Source organism: Microcaecilia unicolor, chromosome 2 (assembly GCF_901765095.1).
Source record: "Microcaecilia unicolor chromosome 2, aMicUni1.1, whole genome shotgun sequence".
Classification (NCBI taxonomy): domain Eukaryota; kingdom Metazoa; phylum Chordata; class Amphibia; order Gymnophiona; family Siphonopidae; genus Microcaecilia; species Microcaecilia unicolor.
In genome coordinates, this window is record NC_044032.1 from 522,198,220 (window position 1) to 522,218,535 (window position 20,316).

The 20,316-nt window shown below is 43.4% G+C and overlaps 1 protein-coding gene across 1 annotated transcript in view; it reads right to left on the reverse strand.

Annotated features, from left to right (window-relative positions):
• The window catches only part of LGI2 (leucine rich repeat LGI family member 2), a 60,491-nt gene that overhangs the window by 21,135 nt on the left and 19,040 nt on the right, over positions 1 to 20,316 (reverse strand). The window contains exons 4-5 of the mRNA XM_030191245.1: positions 5,869 to 5,940; positions 4,286 to 4,357 (exon numbers count right to left, since the gene is read on the reverse strand). Of these exons, the coding sequence (XP_030047105.1) occupies positions 4,286 to 4,357; positions 5,869 to 5,940 (144 nt within the window). The remainder of the gene's footprint in view (positions 1 to 4,285; positions 4,358 to 5,868; positions 5,941 to 20,316) is intronic.

A 20,316-nucleotide genomic window follows, 5' to 3' on the forward strand; every position in this document is an offset into this window, starting at 1 on the left:
ACAAGTGCTCATCAGGGACGCCCTTCTTTTTTCCATTATCGGCCGAGGACGCTCATCTCTTAAGCACGCCCCTGTCCCGCCTTCGGTACACTGCCAACATGCCCCCGTGAACTTTGGTCATTCCCGCGATGGAAAGCAGTTGAAGACGTCCAAAATCGGCTTTTGATTATGCCGATTTGGGCGCCCCTGAGAGAAGGATGCCCATCTCCCGATTTGTGTCGAAAGATGGGCGCCCTTCTCTTTCGATTATGCCCATAATAGTGTTCTCACTTAAAATGTCAGAGTTTATCAAATAAACAGTAACTGATGTCATTCACGACAACAATTATTAAATGATGTTTATTAAATCGAGGACAAAAGACCTCAGAAATTAACTCTGCAGATACCTTTATCAAATCTGCCTTTCAACGGTTCCACTTTTCATTCATTGGTCTTTAAAAACTCTTCCATAGTTTTCAAATTTTATCATGATGCTTAATGTGCCAAAAGTGGTGTAAAAACACTTCATGAAACTGTGCTCAGCAAAAAGCAAAAAAAATGCCAACATTCAGTCTTTCAAGAAAGCATGCACTTATCTTCAAAAAATCCCAACAGAGCCCATTTCACCATTCTAACAGGGCTTCATCAGGGGATGAGTTATTCACAAATTTTTTTGTAGCTTTCAAACTTGTTAGTACCTATCGTGCGCAGCATCAATTTTGGCGCTCCTGCTTATAATGCTCATCTTAACCAATCTTCTAGTAGTTTACTCATAAGTTTTGAAAGTGTATTTTGGAAGGCTGCTCCTGTCTTTTCTATACTTTATTGTCATGTAAAAGCCAGCATTTAAGTTGATATAGGCCTCAAAAGTACTTTATAAGTAAGCCCATAATGCACTGGTATTCACTGTTAACAGGATGGTTGAAAATGAATATACTTGTTATAAAATAGTTTGTTCAATAATAAAGCTATATTACATCCATTATTCCTATATAAAACATTTTAAATACAGTAACTGAAACCTCAAATCTCCCGATGGGGAAAGTAATACACATTTTCTACCCTCACAATGGGAGTCAGTCCATATCATCGGTTTCTATGAAGAAAACAAAAGAACCAGTTTTAAAAACTCCCACACTAAAAAAAAAAAACTCACATTGTGAAAGGGGAATTTATACCAAATTTTCCACCCTCTATCGGGAGATTTGATGTTTCAGTTATTTAAAATGTTTTACACAGGAACAATGGATGTAATATAGCTTTATTATTGAACAAACTACTTTTTAACAAGTATAGGCGTTCATAGTTTGTATCCCATTTGGTAGCTTGTATACGAGAAAACGGATATATAAATTACAGACTCCATGGAGCAGTGTTCCTCCATAAAGTTCTCTCTGACTTTGGTGTGTGTGTGTGTTAAGAGGTGGGGGCAAGATCTCTGATTAAACTGGAACTGAAGTGGTGGCTTTACTGCTATATTGGTTATCAACAATCCCTACTGAACTTAGCTCATATGAATCTAGAGAAACTCAAACAGCCGAGACCGGCATGTCATTAAGGCCTAAAAACTGTGAAAGTACATAATAGTTCAAGTTCTGCAGCCGAGGTGGATAAATTGTACTTCAGATGTAAACAAATAAAAACTGTACATCTTCTTTGGTGAAAAGGCTTAGTACTGTTGTTCATGAAACCTAGTAAGTTAGAGGCCTGTGAAGGTAATAGTTGGTTTCTCTGTACAGAGCTGTGTTGTATAATAGTGTATCACATACTGTAAACGAGAGACAGATTGGTGTCCTTGCATGAAAACTTGTCTTTCCTATTTCACATATTTGAAAGAAACAATCAAAGAACAAAAGGATTCAAAGCCATTAGCATAAATTAAAAGGAGAGGAGGAATGTGGAAGGATGATTTATCAGGTTCAAGTGCACTTTGCTGTAGAAGAAGAAGAGCTTCATATCTGCCAAATTCAACTGCTAATTCAAATAACAGCCAACTCTCCATTTCATACGAGCAATCTTTAATGGCCAACATTTTAGTCTTACAGAAAGACCATTATCAGGAGGAAGGTGCAGCATTTATAAGTTAGATCCCAATTCCCATCGTGATATCATTGTTTCTGAATCAGAAAACAAACGTTAGCAAAAGTGTGGAGAAAACAACGAATTCCCAACAAGATTTACACATTCAAGTTTTTTTTTAAAACAATACAAACAGCACAAGAGCACTTTTGTATAACACTGCTGCCTATGGCTAGGCCATAAGGCAGTTTACAGTATACAAATAAATCAAAATAATAATTAATAGAAATCAAAAACACAAATTTGATGTGACGATAGAATCCTACATCATAATATCAACATATTCACTGACAATTAAAAGGCTGGCTAAATAGCCACACCTTCGACATTCTATGAAATTTAAGATATGGAAGGGCATAATCGAACGGGGCCCAAGTTTTCCTGAGGGCGTCCTCGCAGGACATCCCCGCGAAAGGGCGGGGAAACCCGTATTATCAAAACAAGATGGGCGTCCATCTTTTATTTCGATAATACGGTAGGGAATGCCCAAATCTCAACATTTAGGTCGACCTTAGAGATGGTCATCCTTAGAGATGGTCGTCCCCGGTTTTCAGCGATAATGGAAACCGAGGATGCCCATCTCAAAAATGACCAAATCCAACTCATTTGGTCGTAGGAGGAGCCAGCATTCATAGTGTACTGGTCCCTCTGACATGCCAAGACACCAACCAGGCACCCTAGGGGGCACTGCAGTTGATTAACTGATGCACTAACTGAACGGAAAAAAGCATGCATGAAGATGAAGGAAATCGCATGCAAATGAGCTGCTCACTGTTAGCTCATTTGCACATGATTTCCTTCCTAAGGAGGGGAAGCCAGTGCAGAGCACCCAAGCATTATGTGTGGCTGCTCTGCGCAATACAAGTCCAGGTGAAAACGTCCAAGTGCTCGTCAGGGATGTCTTTTTTTTTTTTTTTTTTTAGAGTATGGGTGAAGGGCGTCCTTCGCTATGCCTCCGTCCCTGCGAAGGCAGTTGAGGACGTCTAAAATGTGGATGTTTCTGTGAGAAGGACGTCCATGGTTAATGTAAATAGTTGCAATGTAAATTGATGCCAGCTTATCTACAGAAACTGGAACAACCAATAATATTGTTTGCAAAGAGATGACATTTAAATCCAAAATTCTTCAGCATGGTAATCATAGTGGTTATATAGATATTGAAGTGGAATGGGGAAAAGACTGACCCCTGAGGAACCCCACACTTGGGCATTGAACATTCACCTCCCATAGTATTAACTGCATACTGTTTTTCAATATAGACACCGTCCAAGCACACTTTGTCCCTGTTACTCTTACTGTAATTAGCATGCCAACAAAACATTATGATCAATGGTATCAAATGATGTAGGGAGGTCCAGCAGGATTAGCAAACTATCTTGCCCCCATCTACTCTTATTCACAGTCCATCCATAGTTGATAACAGCACTGAGTCGGTGCTGTGGTTCAGTCAAAATGTTGATTTATAGGACTGGAGGACATCCTTGTTGTCTACAAACTGATCAATTGTTCAGTGACCACTCTTTCTTATGATTCATCCCTATCATTCTCATAGATAGGGATGAATCATAAGATACCGGGAAATATTCTGCATTAGACAATCCTTGCAGCATTAGACAATCTTTTTTTCAATAGGGGACAAACAATTGTCTCTTAAGGTATCTGACAATCAATCTTGGCCTGATGACAAACTGTTAATATATAACAGCCAGAGACAGAGTAAGATTATAAAGACTTTGCATGGTGTTAAACTGTTCTACTAATCCATACTAACCTACTGTCAAATACCATAGCCTAAGCAAACAACATTAGATTACAGGTGTATTCTAATTAGCAGATACAATGTGAATAACATATGCTATGGAATTTATAAGCAAATGTTGAGAATTAATTTCTAAATTGCCTTCACCTTGATGGAAGCCATTCTGAAAGCCTAGAACTTTGGTCATTGTGTTTATATACATAGTTAAAAATACTCAAATACATTCTGACCAAACTATGAAGAACAACTTGCCATATTACATCAAGGCAAACAAAGAAATTCAGAAGTAAAACTTGAACTGATAAAGCTGCAGCTTAATCTCTAAACATGAGAAGATCCAATCCACAAAATGCATGAATAACTTCACTCATACTACAAATAAATAAATAAACATAATACATGAAAAGAAAAGCTATGATTAATAGCATCCCGCTTGAAGAGCCCATAAAACAAGCTTTCACTACTTACAGTTCAATCAGAGAATCTAAATCATTGAAGACATTCCTTGGCAGCGTCTTAATATGGTTGTTGGCCAAAGAACTGGAAAAAAAGAGAAAGCAGAATTTTTAACATAGATATAATCTATATCAAAGGTTGTGTCATTAATGTTAGCGACTTGCATTAAACGAGTGACCCTCTGTGCTCTGGCACTGTTTGCAGACATGGGCCAATGGGGAACAAGTACACTGGATAAGCTACAAACACATTAAAAAGGAACTGAGATGCTTAGGCAATGGTGGTGCTTCTCAACATTCTCCTGATGGCACCTAGGAGCTTATTTTCAAAAGAGAAAACCATCCAAAAAGTGGCATAAATCTACATTTGGACGTTTTTCTCACAAAAACGTCCAAATTGGTATTTTCAAAACCAATTCGTAGACGTTTTTTCTATTAAGTCAGAAGTGCATTCAAATCACAAGGGGGCGTGTCAGGGGCATGTTAAAGGCGGGATCTGGGCATTCCTAACACTTGGACGTTTTTCAGCCATAATGGAACAAAACAAAACCATCCAGGACTAAAACTAAGACGTTTTGAGCTAGACCTGTTTTTATAATGAATAAGGCACAAAAAGGGTGCCCTAAATGACCAGATGACCACTGGAGGGAATCAGGGGTGACCCCCCTATACCCCTCCCAGTGGTCACTGACCCCCCCCCCCAAATGTGAATACAAATATGAATTAGCAACCTCTATGACAGCCTCAGATGTTGCAGCCAGGTCTATTAGAGCAACATGTAGGTCCCCTGGACTAGTGTACTTGTCAATGCACTGCAGTGCACCTGGCATGGGGAATTATGGTTCCTATCTCCCTCTACCTGTCACTTTGTGGTGGAAACTGTGAGCCTTCCAAAACTCACCAGAAACCCACTGTACCCACATATATGTGACCCCTTCACCCATAAGGTCTATTGTATACAGCTGTGGGCAGTGAGTTTTGGGTGGGTTTTGGGGGGCTCAGCAGATAAGGGAGCAACGGTGAGATGTGTACCTGGGAGCATGTTTTTGAAGTCCACTAGGGTGCCCCATTTATCTCCTGGGATGTCTGGGAGATCAGTCTATTAAAAATGCTGGCCCTTCCTACATCCCAATGGCTTGATTTTCTACGTTTTTCACTTGGACATTTTTTTTTTTTTTAACGGACCAAAAAACAAAATGTCCAAAGCACAAAACCTTGTTAAACAGCACTTGAGGGGGGGGGGGGGGGGGGAGGGAATTAACTTATTTAGATTTTGGATGTTTTTTGCAAAACGTCCAAAACCGGACTTAGACGTCATATCGAAAATGCCCCTCCTAGTCAGTCAGGCAAACCTCTCTCATGCATATTCATTGTAGTAATCCTGATAACTTGATTGGCTAGATGGGCCTCCAGGAGAGGGTTGAGAAGCACTGGACTAGAGGTAGGACCAGAGCTCTGAACTGAGTGATGACTCCCAGGGTGAGCAAACACTTCTTTACATCTGTCCCATACAAAGATCCCTTATGAAGAGCAGTAGTTTAGCAGGAGATGACAGAATGGTAAAAATAACTTTAAATACGTTTGGAAGAGACTTACAGATGAGTGAGATCTCGAAGACCTCGGAAAGCATTTCTTGCAATGGTCTCTATTTTGTTTCCCTCAATAAACCTAAGAAGAAAAACATAATACATAGGATCACAATTAGTGGCTCAAGTCCTCTGTCCCACAGGAATTATTTAGTTCCAAGTTTCTATGGGGCCTTTTACTAAGCTCCAGAAAGCACTAATGCGTTCTTACCGCAGGTTAAAAAGCACTATCGCTTGGCACACTTAGGCGTCCCGCAGTAGTTGTGGGGTCAGCGTATGCTACTCCCGCATGTCTGGGGGCAGAGAGTAGGCATGTTCTGTGCTAATCAGTTAATGCAGCAACATCGCCTTGCGCTAACCGATTAGCATGTGGTTAGCGTATGAGCCCTTACCACTTAGAAAATAGGTGTCAGTAAGGGCTCATGCGCTAATGGCCATTGGCTAAAGTGGAAATTAGTGCATGGCCATTAATGGGAAAAATGAAAAATGGGGCCATTTTACCGCTATGCTAAAAGTGGCCTCAGTATGTGGGAAAGACCTGCACTGGGGACAGCACTTGCCACTTTTTAGTGCTGCTTAGTAAAAGAGCCCTTATGCTTGTTAAGATGAAGAATGTATTGAGAAGCAGAACTGACACCGACTGCTTCAAAAACTCTAAACAGTGATCATAATAGCAAGTCCTTACAAGGACTCTCGTGACCAATGAAATAATGGTTTTTGTGATTCTTATTAACAATCATTAAATGTTCCATCAATCAGTATACTGTACCTTCATATATTTATTGATTGACCCCTGAAGAAGACTGATATAGCCGAAACACGGGCCGTGTTGGGTCCTAATAAAGGTTTTTCTGGAGCATCTTACCCTTATATGTGGTGACTGATCTCTTGATATTGGGCTCTCTCCACCCCATTTCCTTGTTGAGTCCATGAAGTACTCCATATGATGCTCCTTCCTCACTTGTGGCACTGCCACTGGAGTAGGTGATCCCTTCTGGCGTTGTATGGCTCTCAGATTGCAAAACCAGCATGGAAGTTCAGGTACTATGCAGGCAGGGATGGCCCAAGGCAATCTGCCTCCTGAGGCAGGAATGAGTTGTCGCCCCCACCCAGTCTGGCATCTCCCCCTTTCCCTCCTCAACCCTCTTCCCCATGTTTACCTTATTTTTTTCTTCCAAAATGTGGCAGTGGCAGTGATTTCCATAGGTTGCCCTGCCGCGGTGCCGCCAGCACCAGTCTCGGCCTCTTCACTCAATTGTGTCCCACCTCTGAAGAAACAGAAAGTTACACCAAGAGGCACACTGCAGTAGAGAGAAGAGGCAGGTGCCAGTGGCAGGACAGCCCATGGGAATCACTGCCACTGCCGCCTTTTGGAAAAGAAAAAAATAAGGTAAACGTGCAAACTGAAGAGTAGCAAATCTCGAGGACCAGATGGTATTCATCCCAGGGTACTGATAGAACTAAAAAAATGAGCTGGCAGAGCTACTGTTAGTGATTTGTAATTTATCCTTAAAATCAAGCGTGGTACCGGAAGATTGGAGGGTGGCCAATGTAACACTGATATTTAAAAAAGGTTCCAGAGGAGATCTGGGAAATTATAGACCAGTGAGTCTGACGTCGATGCCGGGCAAAATGGTAGAGACTGTTATCAAGAACAAAATTACAGAGCACATTCAAAAGCATGGACTAATGGGACAAAGTCAGCATAGATTTAGTGAAGGGAAGTCTTGCCTCACCAATCTGCTGCATTTCTTAAGGGGTAAACAAACATGTGGACAAAGCTGAGCCGGTTGATATTGTGTATCTAGATTTTCAGAAGGCGTTTGTTAAAGTCCCTCATGAAAGACTACAGAGAAAATTAGAGGGACATGGGATCAGAGGTAGTGTCTTACTGTGGATTAAAAACTGGTTGAAAGATAGGAAACATAGTAGGGTTAAAAGGTCAATATTCGCAATGGAGAAGGGTAGTTAGTGGGGTCCCTCAGGGATCTGTGCTGAGACCTCTGCTTTTTAACATATTCATAAATGACCTAGAGATGGGGGTAACTAGTGAGGTAATCAAATTTGCTATGACACAAAGTTATTCAAAGTCGTCAAATCGCAGGAAGATTGTGAAAAATTACAAGAGGACCTTACGAGACTGGGAGACTGAGCGTCTATACAGCAGATGACGTTTAATGTGAACAAGTGCAAAGTGATGCGTGTGGGAAAGAGGAACCCAAACTATAGCTACGTCATGCAGGGTTCAACGTTAGGAGTCACGGACCAAGAAAGGGATCTACAGTAGGTGTCATCGTTGATGATACGTTGAAACCTTTTGCTCAATGTGCTGCTGCGGCTAGGAAAGCAAATAGAATGTTGGGTATTATTAGTAAAGGGATGGAAAACAAAAATGAGGATATTATTCTGCCATTGTATCGCTCCATGGTGCGACCACACCTCGAGTATTGTGTGCAATTCTGGTCGCCGCACCTCAAAAAGATATAGTGGAATTAGAAAAGGTGCAGAGAACGGCAACAAAGATGATACAGGGGATGGGATGACTTCCCTATGAGGAAAGGCTGAAGAGGCTGGGGCTCTTCAACTTGGAGAAAAGGCGGCTGAGGGGAGATATGATAGAGGTCTATAAGATAATGAGTGGAATGGAAAGGGTTGATGTGGAGCGTCTGTTTATGTTTTTCAAAAATACTAGGACAAGGGGGCATGCGATGAAGCTGCAGTGTAGTAAATTTAGAATGAATCGGAAGAAATGTTTCTTCACTCAACGCGTAGTTAGACTCTGGAATTCGTTGCCGAAAAAAGTGGTTAAGGCGGTTGACTTAGCAGAATTTTAAAAGGGTTGGACGGCTTCCTGGAGGAAAAGGCCATAGAATGTTATTCAATGGACGTGGGAAAAATCCACTATTTCTGGGGTGGGCGGGACAAATTGTTTGTTCTTTTGGCTGCTGTCAGAGACAGGGTGTTGGGCTCGATGGACCCTTGGCCTGACCCAGCATGGCGATGCTTATGTACTTATGTACTTATGGGAGTGACTGCTTGACTGGAGGGGACAGAAACTGTAAGTGAAGGCAGGTGCTTGTGTGAGTGCAGGGTAATTATGTGAAAGAAATAGTGTGCAGAAATTGTCTGAGCAAGAGAGGAAAGAAGAGAGACAGTGATGGAGGAAAAGATAAAGCAAAAAGTTCTGATGATAAAATGGGAAAGACAGATAAGAATAGAAAGACAGATAAGAAAAGAGTAAAAAAAAATATGAAAAGGGAGAGAAGAAAAAAGTCAAAAGAGAAACAGTAACACGTTTAAGTAAACATTTTCTGGTATTTCTATGAAGTACTCTTCCTAGCTCTATCAGAGAAACTGCTGGTTCCAGCATCAAAAAGGCAGAGAGACATTGAGATAGATAACACACCCTCATCACCTACATGATCCATCTTATGTCTAGATTGCATAGCACCAACCAAACCCCAGTGTGCACTGGATTTCAGTGTCTTTTGATGTACAATAAATATTGCTTTCATTGTGATAATTTTACTTGTTTCTACTGCCCTTGTGAGCTAACTTCACGGAGCACGAAAGCCTGTATTTTTAATTTTTGACTGCGAAGATCTGAAAAGATTCATAACACTAGCCATCCATAGAATAGGTCTTCAGGGTTGAACTCCCTCAGACAATTCTGTGTTTTATTTCACAGCGCTTGCAACGGCTGAAACAAATAAAGATGCAGACATCTCTCCAGCCAAGTGATGTCCATATGCAAAGCAATCTTGGATGCCATTCATTTTGTCCTAACTTCCATCCATATCTGGACTACCTAGGATGTATAATTCCTGTGTCTGTCACATAAGATGACAATTGAGTGGATATGCCCACCACCACCACCACGAATTTGCATATACATTGTTAAGTGAACAGTGAAAGTGAGAGGATCAAAGTTAAAATTAATGGAAAACTATGAGGCTAACCAAGGGACTAAAAGAGAGAAAGTTGAAAGAGAAAAAGCACATAAAGGACAAATATGTAATAGCTCTACGGATTAGAGAATAATTGGGCAATGAAAACAGCTGTAATGTTAACAAATGTTTTGTTTTTAGAGTACTTGATTTCCATCAAAGGGGAGGGGCTCCTTCAATAAAGACCCAATTATTGCAACTATCAGTACACAGTAAATAAAACTTTCAATAGGAAAGATGAACATAGTCTCAGGAAGAACAGGCCAATTTTCTTATACCTTATAAGGAACCCAAATACTTCTGCTCCCATCTAGCCTTTTAGAGCACAATGCATGGGATAATGTCAGGTTCAGTTTTCATGAGTAGACAGATTTCTCTGGAAGTCACTGACCTATAGAATACTTGGGTGTAAGTGTTATTCTCAATCTGCCCTAGCACATTTCATGTAGGATTAACATCAGAGAGAAAGCAGGAGCTGAGGCACCGTTAACACATATTACCGATATTATGAGAAAACTAGATAATCCGGAGCAACGCAGAGAGACCAATTTTTGTAAGAAATATTTGTAACCGAGCCCTTGGGCACCTTTAGTGAGATGAGTGTCCCTTGGCCACTGTGGAGGTATGTGTGAAGGGGGCGATCACTCTCCTTACCTTCTGGGTCCTGAGGGGCAGGGAGAAGACTAATTTCAAGGCCTTGTATCAGTGTTTTTCAATGCAAGGTCCAGCGGTCCCCAGAGACCTCTGGAATGGCCCTGTTGTCTTTATGGGATTTTTTTCTGCTATTTTTCCTTTCTACCCAGGCTCAGGATATAAAGGGGAAAGTGAATGGGAGGAAGAGCTGCATGCTTGAAGGGCAAGGCATTTCTCAGTAGTTAAAAGAGAATGCATTTGGAAATGTTCACAACCTTGAGGATACCCCCTAATGAAGTTTGAATGTGGGCTAGTGGGAATGGATGTCATTGACACACAATTCAAATAAATAAATAAGTAAACCAGACTCTTCTTCATCACTTTCACTCCAAGATCTTCCTTGCCCCAAGTACCAGGAATATTCCTTGTGTCCAAGCTCAGACTCAGAAATTTGCACCCCCGTGGGAGTCAAGATGACGCCTTGAAGGGAAGGGCATTAAACTGTGTTGCTCCTCTAGCCGAAAGATCCAACAATGGGGAAGACACATGGAAAGACTTGTGCCTACCCTTTAGAGAAAGCTTCTAACTCGCTGATTTTGCAGACTGGAAGACTGCAGCCTTTAACCTACTGACACAACATTGGGAACTTTGGGCAGCTGCCGATTCAGCAGAGTGCAGTTTGGAATGGGCAGGAGGAGATGCGGCACTATGGGGAGCGAATGTAGCAGTCTTGGCAGTTGCCACTGCAGGGCTTTCTCATCCTGTGGCATCTGCCTTTTGTGAGCTGGTGGAGGATGGAGCTCCAGGGGGTGTTTTACCTTCTTTTGGTTTGCTCAGTACAGCGGTGCCTTCTGGAGAGTCTCGAGGGTTGGTTCAAGCAGCAGTAATTAGTGGAGTGGAGAAGTGGCCTAATGGTCACTGCAATGGATTGCAGACCTAGAGAACCGGGTTTGATTCCCGCTGTTGCCTAATGGTCAGCAGTACGTTGAGATGCTGGGGAACCAGGTTTAGTTCCCTCTGCAGCTCCATGTGACCCTGGGCAAGTTGCTTATCCCTCCATTGCCCCAGGTACAATATACTACTTAGATTATGAGCCCATTAGGGACAGTGTGCCTGCAAAGAACTGTAAGCCACTTAGGTGTAGGCAGTATATAAATATTTAAATAAATAAATATGGGAAGCTCTTCAGGGACCGTATATTTCCCTATAGGCACTGTCATTAAAGTATAATGATAATTTTTCTTCTCAATTTATGGCTCAGGCTCAGACACAAAGCTTGCACTCTGCCAGATTAGACCAGTTAGAGAGCCAAGCGTCTGATTTAAAGAGCTGTGATGCAGTTATGGTAAAAGACAATATTTTGGTACATAGCCGCTTGGAATATTTGGATAACCAAGTAAGGAAGAACAAACTGAGATTCTTAAACTTTCCTAGATCGCCTATGTTGTCAGCACTGGAGTTAGTTTAGCGAAATATGAAAGAAGTTTTGGGTCTGCCCACAGATAATCTTCCCCCTATTTCAACAGCTATATACTTACCTACCTCCACTGGTAGAAATCTGGGCAAGTAATTAATCAACTTGGAAGTCAACAAGATGATATGAACTTGACGGAATTCCTTGAATCATCATTGGAATTAGTCACTGGACTGGATACTCTGGTGGTTATCTTTGTGTTTGAACCTGACTGCAATTTGGTTTTAAAACAATCCTTTAGACATATGAATGAAGTGCTTTTTGGCTCTGTTATTTGACTATTTCCTGACTTGCCTCACATGACCCAAGCTAGAAGAAAGCGTTTTTTGGTTTTGAAGCCAAGGGTTCTGGCTCTACCAGGGACATTTATATTGAAATTTGCTGTTGCTTTGTTACATCTGATGCTAATAATTTTTGTTTCTTGAACCAAAACAGCTCATAGACTTTTTGGTTTCAAGGGAAAAATGGGAGGCCCGTGAATAATTGACCATATTGAATATCCTTAGCAGTGCTTTTTTTGTAGGAAAAAAAGGTGCCGGTACTCATTATGCGCAGGGTCACCACATATGGCTCCACCCCTATTATAACCACACCCACATTAGCCACATCCCTTATACCTGCCATGGTGCATATAAACAAACATCATTGAAAGTATTATACTAGTATAGGAGAAAAAAAATAACATGATTTTTTTTCATTATAAATAATTTCTGTAAGCTGTTACAGCTCCAGTATACCCAGTGCAAAATAAGACAGCAGATGTAAATTCTCAAAGTGGACATATTCCAAACACTAAAATGAAAATAAAATGATTTTTTCTACCTTTGTTGTCTGGTGACTTTGTTTTTCTGATCATGTCGGTCCCAGTCTCTGATTCTGCTGCTCTCTATCTGTTCCCTTAACTCCATTTCCAGGGATTCCTTTCCATTTATTTCTTTACTTTCCTCCTTTCTTCTTCATTTTTTTTGTTACATTTGTACCCAGCACTTTCCCACTCATGGCAGGCTCGATGTGGCTTACATGGGGCAATGGAGGGTTAAGTGACTTGCCCAGAGTCACAAGGAGCTGCCTGTGCAGGGAATTGAACTCAGTTCCTCAGTTCCCCAGGACCAAAGTCCACCACCCTAACCACTAGGCCACTCCTCCACTACACTTTCTTGTTCTACATCCATAGGTAAAAGCTGGGTCCTCCGCAGGCTTGACTGGAGGAGGTATAGAGTGGATCCAGTTTTTGCCTATTTTCTCCATCCATGTGGAGTTTTTCTCCTCTTTTCCCTTTCCATCATCTCCGTCAGAATGCATCTCCTTCCTATTCTTCCCTCCCCTCTATCCATATGCATCTCCTGTGCTTCCTCTCTCTTCCCTCTCATCCATCCATGTCCAGCATTTCTCCTCTCTCCTCCCCTCCATCCATGTTCATCTCACTTCCTCTCTCTTCCCTCTCCTCCATCCATATTCATCTCACTTCCTCTCTCTTCCCTCCCCTCCATCCGTGTCCAGAATTTTTCGTCTCCCCTAAATCCATGTGCATCTCCTCCTGTCTTCCCTCCCCTACATCCATGTACAGCATTTCTCCTCTCCCCTCCATCCATGTTCATCTCACTTCCTCTCTCTTTCCTCCTCTCTATCCATGTCCAGCATTTCAACTCTCTCCCCTCCCCACCATCCATGTGCATCTCCTTCCTCTGTCTTCCCTCTCCTCCATCCAAGTCCAGCATTTCTCCTCTCTCCCTTCCCCTCCATCCATGTGTATCTCCTTCCTCTGTCTTTCCTTCCCTCCAACATGTCACGATTGTGACTGTATTCCATGCCTACACTCACCTCACCTCCGGGTGACCAGGCCATATGGCTTCTGTGGACTGTCTTCTTCCTGTTTCCCAGACATGTTCCAGAGTTCATTCTAGTCCTGATGTTCCAGCACTCCAGACTTGCCCTGGTGTTTCTGCTGCCAAGTCTCACCTGTGACCTCATCTGTAATTGCCTTTATTAAGCACCTGGGAACTTTCAGACTTGCCTTTGCAACAGAGGTCTTCAGATGAGCTTTCGTCTGTGAGTGCTTGTTGCAGTTCTAGCCCTGCTAGTTCTTGTCTTGTTTGTTTCTAGCTTCAGTTCCCTTCCTGCTTGTATCTACCCTGGTTGTCTTTAGCTTCTGTTCCCCTCCTGCTTGTATCTACCCTGTTTGTCTTTAGCTTCAGTTCCCCTCCTGCTTGTATCTACCCTGGGTTGTCTTAAGCTTCAGTTCCCTTCCTGCTTGTGGCTGCCCTGTTTGTTTTCTGCTCTCAGTCCCGCCTAGCCTATTTCAGTATCCTGAATCCTGTTCCAGTATCCTGAGTCCATTCCAGCATCCGGCTCCAGCCAAGTCCGTTCCAGCATCCGGCTCCAGCCAAGACAAGTCCGTTCCAGCATCTGGTTCCAGCCAAGCCAAGCCTGTTCCAGCATCTGGTCCCAGCCAAGCCAAGCCAAGTCCGTTCCAGCATCTGTTTCCAGCCAAGCCAAGTCAAGTCCGTTCTAGCATCTGGTTCCAGCTAAGCCAAGCCAAGTCCATTCCTGCATCCGCTTCCAGCCGAGCTAAGTCAAGTCCATTCCAGCATCTGGTTCCAGCCATGCCAAGTCCGTTCCAGCATCTGGTCCCAGCCAAGCCAAGTCCATTCCTGCATCCACTTCCAGCCGAGGCAAGCCAAGTCCATTCCAGCTTCTTCAATCCTGTGAAGCACCAGTGGCATTCCTAGGGGGGGGGGGGGCGATGGGTGAGGTCCGCCCCGGGTGCATGCCGCTGGGGGGGTGTCACGCGCCTGTTGGCTACGCTCGTTCCGTGCTCCCTCTGCCCCGGAACAGGTTACTTCCTGTTCCGGGGCAGAGGGAGCATGGAACGAGCGAAGCTGACAGGTGTGTGGCACCCCCCCCCCCCCCCCAGCAGGTAAAAATGCACCCGGGGGGGGTGTCGTTTCACCGGGGGGAGATGTCATTTTGCCGGGGGGGGGGGAGGTGTCGTTTTGCCGGGGGGGGGGGGGCGCTGCACCTGGGGGGGGGCGCATCGGCGATCCGCCCCAGGTGTCAGCTGCCCTAGGAACGCCACTGTGAAGCACTTGATGGCTAGGATCACAAACTGAGTAGTCCTGCCACTCTGACTCTTTAGAGTGCTGACCTCATTTGGGCAAGTTTTCAGAACTTTGAATTCTTACTTTTCAAAACCGTTTTCACCCTCAGTCTCACAGAAATGCCAAGTGTCACTTATTAGGAGTGTGTCACACTCATTGAAGACCTTTCTCCCCCACCCCAACCCCATCTCTTTTTCCTGCACCTACACATCCATACTTTTATCACTGAATGGGAGGGCATTTTTCAGTCAGAGAATTTTTCCAGATAACTAGCTGGCTTCCTAAATTCCTTTGAAAAATTATATCATATTATCTCCTCTTTGTCTATATCAGGGGTTCTCAATCCAGTGCTCAGGACACACCAGGCCAGGTTTTCAAGATATTTCATGCATACTCTTTAGGGGTATCCCTATCTGGGTATATCCCAAGGACTGGGTTGAGAACCCCTGGTCTATATCCTTTCAGAAGCACCAAAGGAAAGCAAATATCATTTCATGTTGCTTTTTTAAATTTGCACGGAAATATGACACAAAAGTTTCCAGATTTATACCCCAGATACACCAACTGAAAAATCTCACTTCAATTTCATTCTTTTGGGTAGTAAATCTCACTCTTTGGGGTGGTCTCACCACCACAGATGGAATTCTCTTCACCTTCTTAATTCCACAAACAGTCTTGTTCCCAAAACCTTGTCCTGCATTCTTTAAACTCTCTACCAGTTTCAGGATGATTGGACAAGAAAGAAACTGCTAACTTTTTCCTTTATTCAAAGACTAGGCCAGTGCCCAGAACCTGGCCTCTCAGGAGTCCTATGCGCCCTATGGAACACTTTACAGAAAGGAGGCAAAAAGATCATTTTCCTTCCCTTCTAGAGGGGAGGGCTGTCTGGTAAAATTTGCCTCTTTGTGGATGATACCAAAATGTGCAGTAGGGTAAACATCCCTGATGGTGTGAATAACTTGAGGAGGAACCTAGCAAAGATTGAAGAATGGTCTAGAATTTGGCAGCTAAGATTTAATGCTAAAAAATGCAGGGGCATGCATTTGGGCTGCAAAAATACAAGGGAAAGGTACAGTATAGGGGATTATGTATTTCTGTGCACATAAGAAGTTTCAAGTTAAATAAGGTTTGATTATACCTCTCTTATGGGACTTAGGGGTGATCATATCTGATGATCGTATGCTGGCCAAATAGGTAGAAAAGGCGATGACAAAAGTCAGAAGGATGCTTGGGTACATAGGGAGAGGAATGGCCACAGGAAAAAGAAGGTGATGATGCCTCTGTATAAGTCTCTATGGAGACTCCATTTAGAAGGCAGTTCTAGAAGGAGTCACCTTCTTTTAGGTGTTCCAATGCTGCGTGGTGAGAGCTTATTCTATAACAACCTCTGGGCACCCAGATTCCATTACAAAACATATGCAGAATCTGGCAACAGCATGCGTTATATTTAGGTGCCCGCAGTTATACCAGTCATAGGCCTGGTATAACTGCAGGCACCCAAATGCAGCCTCACCCATGCAATGCCCAATTGTATGCACCCTTGCATCTACACACTATAGCATTAACGGGTGCCCTTATAGAATAATGCTTAGGGCACTTATGTGCATATGTGACACTTTTCTGTACAATTACACGTGCAAAAGGGTGCATAATCGTGAGCATCTAATTACAGAATTGCCCTTCAAGAGAGCTGTGTGTAAAGTTCTGGAGCATGCACCTTCAGAAAAATATAACCTGGATAGAGTCAGTCTAGAAGGCGGCTATTAAAATAGTCAGTGGTCATCATAAAGCGTATGGGGACAAAGATCTCAATATGAATACTTTGGAAGAAAGGCGGGAGAAGGAAGCTATGATAGAGATATTTAAATATCTCTGTAGCACAAATGCACCAGAGGCAAGACTCAATTGAAAGAAAGTTCTGGCACGAGGGGGCATAAGATGAAGGTGATAGGGGACATACTCAGGAATAAACTAAAGAAATACTTTTTTATGGAAAGGGTGGTGGATTCGTGGAATGGTGTCCCGGTGGAGATGGTAGGGATGCAGACTGTATCTGAATTTGAGAAAGCCTGGGACAAGCACTAAGACAGAGGAAGGGATAGTAGATGGTACGGATGGGCAGATAGGGTAAGCATTACCACATGGTCTTTATCTGCCATCATTTTCTAGGTTCCTATCTAACCTCCTCCTATGGTCTTCCAAATTGGGATGCCATCTGCATATACCTCCCATATTATTCATTATACAGCTCCCAGAGCAAGAGGCACCCCTGCAGCATACCATTACGCCTGGAGTCCTCAGACACTGAGTTAATCCTGAGGCCAGTATATTGAATCACTAAGGCATTTTAATGACTTGAGTCACGTATAATTTCCTCCTGTTGTTAAAAAAAAGCTATATACTGAATGCAGTTGAGAATGCAGATTTTATGATTTTCCTGTGTCTCCCTCTCTCCATCCCACAGCCTTTGGCCTGTTCTTAGTAACATAGTAAATGTCGGCAGATAAAGACCTGCAAGGTCCATCCAGTCTGCCCATCAAGGTGGCCAGAGTTGAATCTGGCACTCTGCACAGGTTCCACTTCTTCATGATTAAAAACTGGTATACTTTATCTGTATTTGGTCTTTATTTCTTTCATGCTTTCACCTTCTTACGTGGAGGGGCATAATCGAATGAAAACGTCTATCTCCATGGGCGTTTATCTCCGAGAACGGGTCCGTGAAGGGGTGGACCAAACCGTATTTTCGAAAAAAATAGACGTCCATGTTTTATTCGACAATTTGTGAGCTGGGCGTTTTTGTTTTTCAGTGATAATGGAAAATGAAAGTGCCCAGCTCAAAAACGAATAAATCCAAGGCATTTGTTCGTGGGAGGGGCCAGGATTCGTAGTGCACTGGTCCCCCTCACATGCCAGGACACCAACCGGGCACCCTAGGGGGCACTTTTACAAAAAAAAAAAAAAAAAAGGTAAAACAGCTCCCAGGTGCATAGCACCCTTCCCTTGGGTGTTGAGCCCCCCAAATCCCCCTCAAAACCCACCGCCCACAAGTCTACACCATTACTATAGCCCTAAGGGGTGAAGGGGGGCACCTACATGTGGGTACAGTGGGTTTGGGGGGGCGGTGTGGAGGGCTCCCATTTACCAGCACAAGTGTAACAGGTGGGGGAGGGGGGATGGGCCTGGGTCTACCTGCCTGACGTCCACTGCACCCCCCTAATAACTGCTCCAGTGACCTGTATACTGCTGCCAGGGAGGTGGGTATGACATTTGAGGGTGAACATAAAAAGTTGTGAAACGGCATATGTTTGTGGTGGGAGGGGGTTTGTGACCACTGGGGGAGTCAGGGGAGGTCATCCCCGACTCCCTCCAGTGGTCATCTGGTCATTTAGGGCACTTTTTGGGGCCCTATTCGTGGAAAAACAGGGTCCAGGAAAAGTGACCTAAATTCTCGCTAAAAATGCATATTTGTTTTCCATTATCGGCGAAAGGCGCCTATCTCTGATCGGCCGATAACCACGACCCAGTTCCGCCTTCACCACGCCTTTGACACGCCCCCATCAACTTTGTCTGCATCCGCAACAGAGTGCAGTTGAAACGTCCAAATTTGGCTTTCGATTATACCGCTTTATTCGTTTTTGTGAGATAAACGTCTATCTCCCGATTTGGGTCGCAATATAGGCGTTTTTCTTTTTCAATTATAAGCTGGTATATAGTAACATAGTAGATGACGGCAGAAAAAGACCTGCAAGGTCCATCCAGTCTGCCCAACAAGATAAACTCATATGTGCTACTTTCTGTGTATACTTTACCTTGATTTGTATCTGTCATTTTCAGGGCACAGACCGTAGAAGTCTGCCCAGCACTACCCCCGCTCCCAACCACCAGCCCCGCCTCCCACCACCGGCTCTGCCACCCAATCTCGGCTAAGATTCTGAGGATCCATTCCTTCTGAACAGGATTCCTCTATGTTTATCCCACGCATGTTTGAACTCCGTTACCGTTTTCATCTCTACCACCTCCCGCGGGAGGGCATTCCAAGCATCCACCACTCTCTCCGTGAAAAAATACTTCCTGACATTTTTCTTGAGTCTGCCCCCCTTCAATCTCATTTCATGCCCTCTAGTTCTACCGCCTTCCCATCTCTGGAAAAGGTTCGTTTGCGGATTAATACCTTTCAAATATTACATCTGTGCTTCTTTCTCCTCATAAAGAGCAGGCTAATTCAATCCTGGGTTTATCCTATTTCCTGATTATCTTCCAGAATGAAAGCAGGCCTATAAGTCTACGCATGCTATAAAGTAAAATGCAGGACTGGATTGGTCAGATCTGGTAGTTAACCCTACCTACAAGCTTCAGGGAAGCAGCAATAGTGGCAGGATAGGGCACATGGATGCTGAAAGAGTGCTGCACTCTCTGCACTGGTTGCCATCTTTCTTCCTCTAATTCCGAAGTTTATTTTTTACTGTGAATAAAGGGTGCAGAGGTTGAGTAGGACAGGCAGCCAGTGACAAGAGAGTTTAGTGCATTCGTGGCATCTCCACTAGGATTCTCATCTGGTTCAATGCCATAAGAAATTAATGAATCCTTTACTTAACAGCGCCTATGAGTTTGTAGCTCTGATTTTCTTAGCAAAATCAATGTAAGTTATGAAAACTACAATTTGAGCAGGCGGTATGTTAAAAAGCCACAACAATTTACTGGATAAGCATGTTCCTTATGTCAAGAAAGCCAACTGATACTTATAAACAGTCAGAACTGCCAAGGTACCCAGTTCCAGGAAGGAGACATTTTAGCCAGTCCTAATTTTGAACATATATCCCAATGCTACAGGTCCCATAATGCATCAGGACAGGGTTGTTTGAAATCCAGAACTGTAACAGTGCTGAATAGTTCTCCCACTTCAAGAATATGCTGTAGATTGATGTAATTCATACTGTATGTACTGTAATTAATGGAGAATCTTTGTCCTCAGCCCGAGCCTCTAAGAAAGATAGCTAGGCTACCTGCTACTAGCCAGAGCCCTTTGTTGTAGCCTTTATTCACTAGAAAAATCAGGGGTGGACTGAGAGTGGTCTGGGCCCCTGTGCAATGAGGACCATTGGACCTCCCCCCCACCCCGGTCCTGCAGCCTCCCTCTCCCTCTGCCACTGACCTTTTCCTTTGGTACTGCAGGTAAATCGGACATCTGCTGCTGACACTGGCCTGCACTTGTGGAAGAAGGAAGTGACGTGAGAAGGAGTGGGTCAAGGCAAAAGGAAGTTCCAGCGTCAGCAGCAGATTGCAGATTTAGCTTCCGGTGCCCCCGT